The sequence below is a fragment of the Oncorhynchus clarkii genome, chromosome 23 (assembly GCF_045791955.1).
Source record: "Oncorhynchus clarkii lewisi isolate Uvic-CL-2024 chromosome 23, UVic_Ocla_1.0, whole genome shotgun sequence".
Taxonomy (NCBI): domain Eukaryota; kingdom Metazoa; phylum Chordata; class Actinopteri; order Salmoniformes; family Salmonidae; genus Oncorhynchus; species Oncorhynchus clarkii.
In genome coordinates, this window is record NC_092169.1 from 20,961,605 (window position 1) to 20,975,070 (window position 13,466).

At 41.8% G+C, this 13,466-nt stretch overlaps 1 protein-coding gene across 5 annotated transcripts in view; it reads left to right on the forward strand.

The window, feature by feature from the left end:
• Positions 1 to 13,466, forward strand: part of LOC139381993 (equilibrative nucleoside transporter 1-like) — a 69,648-nt gene that overhangs the window by 40,345 nt on the left and 15,837 nt on the right. For 2 of the 5 annotated variants that reach the window (XM_071125902.1, XM_071125903.1), the window contains exons 2-5: positions 175 to 271; positions 4,882 to 4,957; positions 6,622 to 6,703; positions 7,105 to 7,286. In XM_071125902.1, coding sequence (XP_070982003.1) covers positions 4,929 to 4,957; positions 6,622 to 6,703; positions 7,105 to 7,286 — 293 coding nt within the window. In that variant the 5' untranslated portion in view covers positions 175 to 271; positions 4,882 to 4,928. Of the gene's footprint in view, positions 1 to 174; positions 272 to 3,832; positions 3,993 to 4,881; positions 4,958 to 6,621; positions 6,704 to 7,104; positions 7,287 to 13,466 lie in introns of those variants that run through there. The other 3 variants (XM_071125905.1, XM_071125904.1, XM_071125906.1) reach the window with 2 other exon arrangements.

A 13,466-nucleotide genomic window follows, 5' to 3' on the forward strand; every position in this document is an offset into this window, starting at 1 on the left:
GCTTCACAGACAAAAGAGTGCCACACAGTTAATTTTTATTTCAACATTTAGCTAAATAGAGTAGCATTGCTCAATTAGTATTTTTTTTAGGGGCAGGAAATAATTGGTAGCAAAAAGGGAGGGTAATTGAAAACAATGCCATTGGTGACCCTGGTATTCATTTTCTGTGAGCAGCTTTTCTTTTCAGTTCTCCTGTCTGTGGCCAAAGGAAAGGACATTGCTTTGGTTTGGCACCACAGTGCACGGCTCACCTGCCTTCCACTCTTCAGAGGTAACTGCCACCAACCCTTTGAAGTGTATAATTAACTAGAATATCAACTAGTAGGTTTAATATGTTGTCAGTTTAGGTAGTATACAAAGGATACATTTATCAAAAGGGATTGCGCTTAAATAATGTATTTTTGCATGGTTATGAGCTGTTAAACGTTGAGTATCCTCCAGGTATGAAAATAATGCCATCAGGTTTCCTATCAGTCCTAAATGCTTATGAAAATAAAGTTGGATTTGAAGAGCTTCAGTTCAGTAATGGCTTGTGTGTCTATAGTCCAGGTGGGAACGAACACTGATACTATCACATGCTTCTGAATTATCTGCACAAAGCTGAATTTAACTGCACTATACACACATGCCAACTTTTAGTATTCCTTTTTCTCCCTGGCTTTCTCATAACATGTTCTCTGTTCTCTCAGCCAAAGACCAAAGACTTGGGTTCATCTCCACGCCTTTGTCTGTCAAAGTATCTAACACTTCCAACTGTGTTACCTAGGCCTGCTGTGCTGATTAAATGCTATTTCAGTCATGTGGAACTGATGAACTGAATATATATTTCGCCCAGGCTTTTATTTCCAAAGTACCCCATCCGAAGCAGGAGAGAAACTAGCAATGGGGAGTTTACTGGGAACTCGCCATCAATAGGATTTTTATGTTCACACCACTCCTAGCCAACTGTCATAATAAAGGGTCTCGATGTTTGGAGGTGCTGCCTGTCAGGGTGACTGGCTGTGTGTTGGTTGCATGAGCAACCCGCAGACACTCCACAGTACCGTATGTACCAGTCTCCTATTACAGGCCCAGCCGTGACTGTTATAAACCAACCCTCACACCCAGCCCTCAGGCTATTACAGGCCCAGCCGTGACTGTTATAAACCAACCCTCACACCCAGCCCTCAGGCTATTACAGGCCCAGCCGTGACTGTTATAAACCAACCCTCACACCCAGCCCTCAGGCTATTACAGGCCCAGCCGTGACTGTTATAAACCAACCCTCACACCCAGCCCTCAGGCTATTACAGGCCCAGCCGTGACTGTTATAAACCAACCCTCACACCCAGCCCTCAGACTATTCCGAGAACCCACATTGTTTTTTACATGATGATCCACCCCATGTCAGATTCAGCAACCAGATCCCTGGAAAGGGAGAAGGGAATTGATTTTGGATGATAAATGTGAGTGTGCACCATTTGGCTGTTTAAACAGGATTGTAAAGGGTTGAAGTACATGCTTGCAGAGGGTGTGTGTGTTGGTGAGCTGGAGTGTGTCCTGTCACCAAAGTTGGGTAGTGGGGTGAAGGCAGGTTGGGTAGTGGGGTGAAGGCAGGGGAAGCTCTGATAGTTACACCAGATTTATCCCCTGAGCGGAACTGCTCGCGAACTGCTCACAAATCAGAGGGATGACTTGCACCATGTGGATAAACAGTGATACTGTTGCTACACCTTTTTTATCCAATGCACGGGGGATGATTTAATATTCTTTGAAGAGGTATCTGTTGCTACTTTGCAGGAATGTTTTGCTAATTTTGGATAGGACCATTTCTCTTAGGAGTAGTATTGATTTTTCCCTTAAAGAGATTAACCGGTACTTTTGTATACTTTCTAGGCAGTAGTTTTGAAAGTAGCGCTCACGAGCCAAAAGTGGTCCCCGAATGACATGTGCACCACGTCATTGCTTTCTGGCTCTGCTGTGTGTGCATCTTGCTAGAGTTGCACACAAGTTCCTGAGCATGTCTTTTAAAATCTTGATGAAGTTATGACAGTCGCAACGTGATAAGAGTACAACTATATAAACTTCTGGGAAATGGTGAAGAGCGCGGTTCTTTTCATCTTGTCATATGACCCATACGCAATAGCCAGAGAACACAGTCTGGGAATGTAAGTCACAGAGCTATTCCAGTACAATGCCCTTATGTCCACCTCAATTTGGATTTGGTGGTGTAATCAAGATCATATAGACCCCATTCTATCCTAACGTAAAGGATGACCGCTGCACTACTTCAAAATGCTTTCTCACTACTGTCTGAACTCTTGGGAATGATGGTAATGGGACGGCTTTAGATTTATAGGGTGACTACAAGGGCAAAGCAACTTCTAATCTCAACAGTTGTCAGTCCGTATTTGCCTTAGGGCCAGAAGTAGTTATGATTGGCTTATGAGTTTTACAACTTGACATAAGGGTATAATGTTAGTCATAAACCCCAATTTCCACTGCAATAGTAATGTTGTCCACCAGGCGGCTCTCTGTCAAACCATCTGTTTTCACAGAGCCTCAGAGTGGAACTTGACTGGAAGTCTATGGCAGAAGCGAACGAAACAACCGCTGGTTTTAATTGGCTGATATCAGTCCATCACCATCTTGCATATCCCTTAGAACCTTCCCCCCTACATTGTGGACGTCAATGCACGAGCAGCGCAAGTGATTTTAAACAAGGTAGTGAGTACAAAAAAACGGAAAGTACACATCTTGGAAATCATTTTCTCATATATTATTTTGAGTGGCACCAATGAAGTGTCATTGGCTCAGACCGCAATCAACAACCTGATCAACTATATGCAAAGGAGATGTGTCGCGCTGCATGAGACAAATGGTGGTCACACCAGATACTGACTGTTTTTCTGATCAACGCCCCTGCCTTTTTTTGTAAGATATCTGTATTCCCAGTCATGTGACATTTTTCTTTTTTCAACTAGGCAAGTCAGTTAAGAACAAATTCTTATTTTCAATGACGGCCTAGGAACAGTGGGCAGAACGACAGATTTGTACCTTGTCAGCTCGGGGGTTTGAACTTGCAACCTTCCGGTTACTAGTCCAACGCTCTAACCACTAGGCTACGCCTAATTAATACATTTAAATTGACTGAATTTGATATGAACTGTAACTTAGTAAAATCTTTGAAATTGTTGCATTTGAACAAAAATATAGTGTTTTGTAGGCCAGACATTCGTGAGAAGACTGATTTTTCAGGATGTCTCATGGTCTTACAAACACTGCTTTAGCTCTGCCACCTTTTCCCACAAGTGGGGATGGCTAGCATCAGTGGACGTGGTGGATTGAGATGCAGACCATGCAACAAACAGCTTAAACAGGTGGATGTTTTTATTATGCTAATTCAATTTTGACTCTAGGGGTTAAGCAAAATAAGAGCCAAAATAAAAATCTAGGGTGCACCGCTGTACTGTTCACAACCTTGGAGACCACATTCTCTGAGAACCAAGCACACGATGAGAATCCACTTGGTAACATCATAATGAAACGCAGCAGCAGACCCATTACTGTGTTTGTCTTCCTCTACAATGGTCCCTAACAATAAGTATGCTCACATGTATAGCTTACATTACACACAGTCCAGTGGATTGTGGGTTCCCATGTGATCCCAGTGAGACATTCTAAAATACTGTCCAGTGTAGAACACGCACAATGAGCTGCATTCAATGCTCTTAACCAATGACAGTGCATTCCCATGACCATTTCCTCATGACAACTCCATTATCTATTAGGCACATTTTCATCTAAAGAGGCTTAGTCTGTTCCTTAATGGTATCCATAACTTATGGCAATACTTATGAGATCCATTGTGAGATAGCCTAAACCTGTTTGGGCTGTTGGGATGCTTGGAGTTCTGCACAACCATCTGTGTGTACAGTGAACTTGGGCTTTTTGTTTAAGAGGGACTCAAGGAAGGACGTTTGGATGTTATTTGGAGACCACCTCTTAACCAGGTTTTTCTTCCATGTATAAAATGACATTCTGTTCATAGTTCCACCCTTTCAGTAAATCAAATCTTGGATTTAGGCTAACCCTGCACTTCTCTAACCAAGTGTAATTCAAAATAAATGTTTCTCAGAAGAAAATAGTGCTGATTACAGTACACTGAATCTGTGGCTGGCTTGTATGATACATTTGAGTTATGTGCATATTTGGCTACAATGTTTTAGTTTGTTGATGACAGTATTGTGCTTGATAAGGTTTTGAAGGTCGTCTTCTGGCTTTTTTTTATCATATGAAATGCTGGAGCTGCATAGGCTACTTTGTGGTTTGGTATAATGTCAGCTGTTATAACCACTGGCATTTCTATTGTTGCCTACATATGCTGCTTATCTTAAATTAAGACAATTTTCCTGGTAAGCAAGGACTTGGTTTATCTTTAGGTTACAAATGTAGTAGGTAGAAAATAGAAATAGATGTTTGTCTGAGATGTCATATTGGTGACATGCGCTTCTGTCTATTTGGTCATACATTTTTCTTTTTAAAGTAGCCTAACCATAAACAGATATTTGAGAACAAATACCTGCTGAATCTGTAGGGTTTTCCTTAGTATCCCTTAGGCAAACTACAATAGTTAGACAGGAAATTGAATTGTAACTGGCTGGTGATGAACCTGTGGAATGAAATGTAAATCAATTATTGGAGATACGATGTGGAAAAGTTATGAAAATATAACAATGCATTTTGTTAGATTTTATTAAATAAAAAATATAGATCACCAGGGGGAAAAACAGGTTGATTTCATTCTCCTGAACTTTATCCTGTTTTGCTTGAATATCGTTGCTTTAGGAAGGGTCCTCTAAAAAAATACTAGGCTAATTTATGAAAATGTCTCGTTTTCAGAATCCGTGCCACATTTTGACTAAAGAGTTGGTTCCTGCTTCAGGAAAATGACGGCCACCAACGCTCCACGGGACAAGTGAGTGCAATGACTTAGAACATTTAGCTTCTGCCTGCAATCATTCAATGATATGTATTTTATGGATACAACTGGTATACATATAGAGTGGGGCAAAAAAGTATTTAGTCAGCCACCAATTGTGCAAGTTCTCCCACTTAAAAAGATGAGAGAGGCCTGTAATTTTCATCATAGGTACACTTCAACTATGACAGACAAAATGAGAAAAAAAAAATCCAGAAAATCACATTGTAGGACTTTTAATGAATTTATTTGCAAATTATGGTGGAAAATAAGTATTTGGTCACCTACAAACAAGCAAGATTTCTGGCTCTCACAGACCTGTAACTTCTTCTTTAAGAGGCTCCTCTGTCTTCCATTTGTTACCTGTATTAATGGCACCTGTTTGAACTTGTTATCAGTATAAAATACACCTGTCACAACCTCAAACAGTCACACTCGAAACTCCACTATGGCCAAGACCAAAGAGCTGTCAAAGGACATCAGATACAAAATTGTAGACTTGCACCAGGCTGGGAAGACTGAATCTGCAATAGGTAAGCAGCTTGGTTTGAAGAAATGAACTGTGGGAGCAATTATTAGGAAATGGAAGACATACAAGACCACTTATAATCTCCCTCGATCTGGGACTCCACGCAAGATCTCACCCCGTGGGGTCAAAATGATCACAAGAACGGTGAGCAAAAATCCCAGAACCACACCATCAGTAACACACTACGCCGCCAGGGACTCAAATCCTGCAGTGCCAGACGTGTCCCCCTGCTTAAGCCAGTACATGTCCAGGCCTGTCTGAAGTTTGCTAGAGAGCATTTGGATGATCCAGAAGAAGATTGGGAGAATGTCATATGGTCAGAAGAAACCAAAATATAACTTTTTGGTAAAAACTCAACTTGTCATGTTTGGAGGACAAAGAATGCTGAGTTGCATCCAAAGAACACCATACCTACTGTGATGGGGGGTGGAAACATCATGCTTTGGGGCTGTTTTTCTGCAAAGGGACCAGGACGACTGATCCGTGTAAAGGAAAGAATGAATGGGGCCATGTATCGTGAGATTTTGAGTGAAAACATCCTTCCATCAGCAAGGGCATTGAAGATGAAACGTGGCTGGGTCTTTCAGCATGACAATGATCCCAAACACACCGCCCGGGCAATGAAGGAGTGGCTTCGTGAGAAGCATTTCAAGGTCCTGGAGGGGCCTAGCCAGTCTCCAGATCTCAACCCCATAGAAAATCTTTGGAGGGAGTTAAAAGTCTGTGTTGCCCAGCAACAGCCCCAAAACATCACTGCTCTAGAGGAGATCTGCATGGAGGAATGGGCCAAAATACCAGCAACAGTGAGTGAAAACCTTGTGAAGACTTACAGAAAACATTTGACCTCTGTCATTGCCAACAAAGGGTATATAACAAAGTATTGAGATAAGCTTTTGTTATTGACCAAATACTTATTTTCCACCATAATTTGCAAATAAATTCATTAAAAATCCTACAATGTGATTTTCTGGATTTTTTTTCTCATTTTGTCTGTCATAGTTGAAGTGTACCTATGATGAAAATTACAGGCCTCTCATCTTTTTAAGTGGGAGAACTTGCACAATTGGTGGCTGACTAAATACTTTTTTGCCCCACTGTACTAACATTACTGGTGTAAATTTGTTTTTGTCAGGTATAATGCAGTGTGGATCATTTTTTTTATCCTTGGCTTGGGAACCCTCCTGCCATGGAATTTCTTCATGACTGCAACCATGGTAACTGTTCTTCATTCTTCTACAACTGTTTCCTTATGATAACCATGAGAAATCAGACTTGGAGCTGTAGTCTAGTAGAACAATATGCTGTTAAGGCACACAGACTGAGTTCCTATTCCTTTAAAAGGGTAATAGAACTGGTCTTAAATAATACACCTACTCTAACCAAAGGGAGCTTCTGGAGCTGCCTCGAGGGAGGACATGTTTATTGAGGCCACTTTTGTAAACAGCTACAAACCCCTGGTTTATCGCAGGGGGAGTTCAAACTTTTAGTAATATCCTTAATCCCTGCACTGGCCCTGGACAGCAGGCTAGCATTATGAAAACATTGACTCTCATTAGTTTTGGTCACGAGCTGACCCCCAAGTCTCTCTCTCCTTTACCCTGTTGCTTCTCTTTAGTACTTCACCAACCGACTGAAGGACCCGGCCGTTGAGGGCTCAGCCATTCTGACAGCCAACACGACAGTGGTGGAGGGAGACACGAGGAGCATCCTAGAGTCCAAGTTCAACAACGTGATGACCCTGTGCGCCATGGTGCCCCTGCTCATCTTCACCTGCCTCAACTCCTTCATCCACCAGAGGTATAGTTAGAACTAATGGTCACTATAACCTACTGTAACCTCCAGGACTCACTTCAAACCACACCTCATTCATCTTAAAAGCACATTGAATTGATACCCCACTCTTATCCTCAATCCCTGCCTGTTTACATGTCCCCTTATCCTCACTCAATGCATTTTCCTCACAGTCCCCTTATCCTCACTCAATGCATTTTCCTCACAGTCCCCTAAACAACCATAGATCTCACCCTAACCCTGAATGGTGCCTCATGTAAACCTAACTTATCTCTGCTAAGGTTTTTGTCTGCATGAAAAGTCTTGTATGGTCCGCCAAAGTATTTGGCGGCAGAGCTTATGTCCAAACGGTATCATTTTTGGGATGTAAAAGGTTCAGTATTATCTTAAAATCACTAAAACCAGATATAGTATGTGGAAAATATAATGGACCTATATACAGTACCAGTCAAAAGTTTGGACACACCTACTCATTCAAGGGTTTTTCTTTATTTGACTATTTTCTACATTGTAGAATAATAGTGATGACATCAAAACTATGAAATAACACATGGAATCATGTAGTAACCAAAAAATGGTTAAACAAATCAAAATATATTTGAGATTCTTCAAATTAGCCATGATGATATCTTTGCACACTCTTGGCATTCTCTCAACCAGCTTCACCTGGAATGCTTTTCCAACAGTCTTGAAGGAGTTCCCACATATTCTGAGCACTTGTTGGCTGCTTTTCCTTCACTCTGCGGTCCAACCCTTCCCAAACCATCTTAATTGGGTTGAGGTCGGGTGATTGTGGATTCCAGGTCATCTGATGAATCACTCAATCACTCTCCTTCATGGTCAAATAGCCCTTACACAGCATGGAGCTGTGTTGAACATCTTAAACATCTTTGAACATCTTGGCCATGTTCTGTTATAATCTCTACCCGGCACAGCCAGAAGAAGACTGGCCACCCCACATAGCCTGGTTCCTCTCTAGGTTTCTTCCTAGGTTTTGGCCTTTCTAGGGAGTTTTTCCTAGCCACTGTACTTCTACACCTGCATTGCTTGCTGTTTGGGGTTTTAGGCTGGGGTTCTGTACAGCACTTTGAGATATCAGCCAATGTACGAAGGGCTATAGAAATACATTTGATTTGATTTTGATTTGTTGGGTCATTGTCCTGTGGAAAAACAAATGATAGTCCTAAGTGCAAACCAAATGGGATGGCGTATCGCTGCAGAATGCTGTGGTAGCCATGCTGGTTAAGTATGCCTTGAATTCTAAATCAATCAGACAGTGTCACCAGCAAAGCACCATTACACCTCCTCCATGCTTCATGGTGGGAACTACACATGCAGGGATCATCTGTTCACCTACTCTGTGTCTCACAAAGATATGGCGGTTGGTACCAAAAATCACAGATTTCCATCAGTTTAATGTCCATTGCCCGTGTTTCTTGGCCCAAGCAAGTCTCTTCTTATTATTGGTGTCCTTTTAGTAGTGGTTTCTTTGCCACTTCGACCATGAAGGCTTGAATCATGCAGTCTCCTCTGAAAAGTTGATGTTGAGATGTGTATGTTACATGAACTCTGAATAATTTATTTGGTCTGCAATTTCTGAGGCTGGTAACTCTAATGAACTTATCATCTGCAGCAGAGGTAACTCTGGGTCTTCCTTTCCTGTGGCGGTCCTCATGAGAGCCAGTTTCATCATAGCGCTTGATGGTTTTTGCGACTGAACTTGAAGAAACTTTCGAAGTTCTTGAAATGTTACGGATTGACTGACCTTCATGTCTTAAAGTAATGGATGTTTCTCTTTGCTTATTTGAGCTGTTCTTGCCATAATATGGACTTGGTCTTTTATCAAATAGGGATATCTTCTGTATACCACCCCTACCTTGTCACAACACAACTAATTGGCTCAAACACATTAAGAAGGAAAGAAATTCCACAAATGTTCTTTTAACAAGGCACACCTGTTAATTGAAATGCATTGCAGGTGAATACCTCATGAAGCTGGTTGAGAGAATGCCAAGTGTGTGCAAAGCTGTCATCAAGGCAAAGGGTGGCTACTTTGAAGAATCTCAAATTTAAATATATTTTGATTTGTTGAACACTTTTGTTAACTACATGATTCCATATGGGTTATTTCATAGTTTAAGAAAAACCATGGAATGACTAGGTGTCTGAACTTTTGGCTGGTACTGTCTGTACCATCACTCCTGTGTTCTAATGTCATGTTGTGTTAGCTAATCTAGTTTTATCAGTTTATCAGTAAAAAGCTAATTGATCATTAGAAAACCCTTTTGCAATTATGTTAGCACAGTTGAAAAACTGTCCTTTGGACTAGTTGAGTATTTGGAGCATCAGCATTTGTGGGTTCGATTACAGGCTCAAAATGGCAAAAAACAAATAACTTTCTCCCGAAACTCGTCAGTCTATTCTTATTCTGAGAAATGAAGGCTATTCCATGCGAGAAATGGCAAAGAAACTGAAGATCTGGTACAATGCTGTGTACCACTCCCTTCACAGAACAGAGCAAACTGTCTCTAACCAGAATAGAAAGAGGAGTGGGAGGCCCCGGTGCACAGCTGAGCAAGAGGACAAGTACATTAGAGTGTCTAGTCTGAGAAACAGACGCCTCACAAGTCCTCAACTGGCAGCTTCATTAAATAGTGCCTGCAAAACACCAGTCTCAACATCAACAGTGAAGAGGCGACTCTGGGATGCTGGCCTTCTAGGCAGAGTTGCAAAGATAAAGCCATATCTCAGACTGGCCCATAAAAATAAAAGATTAAGATGGGCAAAAGAACAAACACTAGATGGAGGAAGATTAGAAAAAAGTGTTATGGACAGACAAATCTAAGTTTGAAAAATGAAAAGATGCTGGAGGAGTGCTTGAAGCCATCTGTCAAGCATGGTGGAGGCAATGTGATGGTCCGGGGGTGCATTGGTGGTGGTAAAGTGGGAGATACAGTGGGGAGAACAAGTATTTGATACACTGCCGATTTTGCAGGTTTTCCTACTTACAAAGCATGTAGAGGTCTAATTTTTTATCATAGGTACACTTCAACTGTGAGAGACGGAATCTAAAACAAAAATCCAGAAAATCACATTGTATGATTTTTAAGTAAATAATTAGCATTTTATTGCATGACATAAGTATTTGATACATCAGAAAAGCAGAACCTTTGTTTGCAATTACAGAGATCATACGTTTCCTGTAGTTCTTGACCAGGTTTGCACACACTGCAGCAATTTTGGCCCACTCCTCCATACAGACATTCTACAGATCATTCAGGTTTCGGGGCTGTCGCTGAGCAATACGGACTTTCAGCTCCCTCCAAAGATTTTCTATTGGGTTCAGGTCTGGAGACTGGCTAGGCCACTCCAGGACCTTGAGATGCTTCTTACGGAGCCACTCCTTAGTTGCCCTGGCTGTGTGTTTCGGGTCGTTGTCATGCTGGAAGACCCAACCACGACCCATCTTCAATTCTCTTACTGAGGGAAGGAGGTTGTTGGCCAAGATCTTGCGATACATGGCCCCATCCATCCTCCCCTCAATACGGTGCAGTCGTCCTGTCCCCTTTGCAGAAAAGCATCCCCAAAGAATGATGTTTCCACCTCCATGCTTCACGGTTGCGATGGTGTTCTTGGGGTTGTACTCATCCTTCTTCTTCCTCCAAACACGGCGAGTGGAGTTTCGACCAAAAAGCTCTATTTTTGTCTCATCAGACCACATGACCTTCTCCCATTCCTCCTCTGGATCATCCAGATGGTCATTGGCAAACTTCAGACGGGCCTGGACATGCGCTGGCTTGAGCAGGGGGACCTTGCATGCGCTGCAGGATTTTAATCCATGACGGCGTAGTGTGTTACTAATGGTTTTCTTTGAGACTGTGGTCCCAGCTCTCTTCAGGTCATTGACCATGTCCTGCCGTGTAGTTCTGGGCTGATCCCTCACCTTCCTCATGATCATTGATGTCCCACGAGGTGATATCTTGCATGGAGCCCCAGACCGAGGGTGATTGACCGTCAACTTGACCTTCTTCCATTTTCTAATAATTGCGCCAACAGTTGTTGCCTTCTCACCAAGCTGCTTGCCTATTGTTCTGTAGCCCATCCCAGCCTTGTGCAGGTCTAAAATTTAACCCTGATGTCCTTACACATCTCTCTGGTCTTGGTCATTGTGGAGAGGTTGGAGTCTGTTTGAGTCTGTGGACAGGTGTCTTTTATACAACTAACGAGTTCAAATAGGTGCAGATAATACAGGTAATGAGTGGAGAACAGGAGTGCTTCTTAAAGAAAAACTAACAGGTCTGTGAGAGCCGGAATTCCTACTGGTTGGTAGGTGATCAAATACTTATGTCATGCAATAAAATGCAAATGAATTAAAAATCATACAATGTGATTTTCTGGATTTTTGTTTTAGATTCCGTCTCTCACAGTTGAAGTGTACCTATGATAAAAATTACAGACCTCTACATGCTTTGTAAGTAGGAAAACCTGCAAAATCGGCAGTGTATCATATACTTGTTCTCCCCACTGTATGTACAGGGTAAAAGGGATCTTGAAGATGGAAGGCTATCACTCCATTTTGCAATGCCATGCCATACCCTGTGGACAGCGCTTAATTGGAGCTAATTTCATCCGACAACAGGACAATGACCCAAAGCACAGTTCCAAACTATGCAAAAACTATTTAGGGAAGAAGCAGTCAGATGGTATTCTGTCTATAGTGGAGTGGCCAGCACAGTCACCGGGTCTCAACCCTATTGAGCAGTTGTGGGAGCAGCTTCACCGTGTGGTACGTAAGAAATGCCCATCAATCCAACTTGTGGGAGGTGCTTCAGGAAGCATAGGGTGAAATCTCTTCAGATTACATCAACAAATTGACAACTAGAATGCCAAAGGTCTGCAAGGCTGTATTGCTGCAAATTGAGGATTCTTTGACAAAAGCAAAGTTTGACAATAATGAGCAAGGTAGAACAAACATTAGCAAAATAGAAAAAACAAATGAGTAGTTTTAAAAAACCTTACAGTTGAGCAAAGCTTAGTCTAAAATAAATTATTCATGCATCCTCCTTGCTGCGAATCAAAAAACAAATCATACCAATTTAAAATATTCTGTCAAAAGCATGAAGACAAGTTGAAGTGTTTCCCAAATTCGCTATTCTAATAGTGTTTATTGTCCTGAAGTTGCAGTTTTCAAATGGGAGCAATTGTGAAAGTCAGTCTCTGGGTGATTTTCCATCAGCTTTATTTTAAATGACCAATATTGTCAAACAATATCACAAATTGAGCAAACAATATCAAGATGGGAAAAGTCCAAAGAGAACTTACAGCTGAGCAAAGCTTATGAAAGAAACGGTGTACAGTAGGCCTATTTCCATAGCCTATTATTAGCCATTTATAGAACCTACATGCAACGTATAAAAGCCTAGGTCTAAAAAGAGAGGAAGATTAGGCAAAAATGCAAATCATTGAATAATTATCCAGTTCTTGGGACAGCAGAGTTGCATGCTCTGCAGCTGGGGCCTTCATGATTTCTGGCGCGTCGGACAAACGCACCATATATATACACACACACACGCGTGCACACACACACACACACACACACACACACACACACATACACTGATTTTGTGCCACAGCTCCAACAAGCTCATGCTAGCGGTCCTTTTTTATTTTTTTTTTATGTTTGGAGGTGGGGGGTTTGCCAATAGGGGTCGCCAACCCTAGCCCCATGGCAAGATGTGTAGAATTGCAGAAAATGTGCTTTTAAACTGCATCATTTTGTCACTGCGGCCAACAGAAGGGCCTCAAAATGTTGGTCTGCGACTGCACCATTGGCCATGCCGCTCCACGCCCACCACCTAATCCCCATTTTGATCCAGGAAAAGACCTGTAACCCTCGCCCTCAGTTCAACCCTGAGTAATGTATCGTTTTGACAAAATCGCAACATTTATTTTTGCGCTAGTTGGCTGTTCCTGCACCAAAACTCCACTATTTTTCCTTCATAGCTTGTTCTCCATCTTTTTAAATAGGGAGACAATTTGTTTTCAGCACTTATTTCCTTGACTGATCAAAACTGGTTTTCTCATGGCTCTCTCTTGTCCCTCTGCAGCAGACATATGGTGAGCAATATGTTTGGACCATTGAATAGCAATAAAATCAGTATCGAATCACAATACATAGAATTGTGA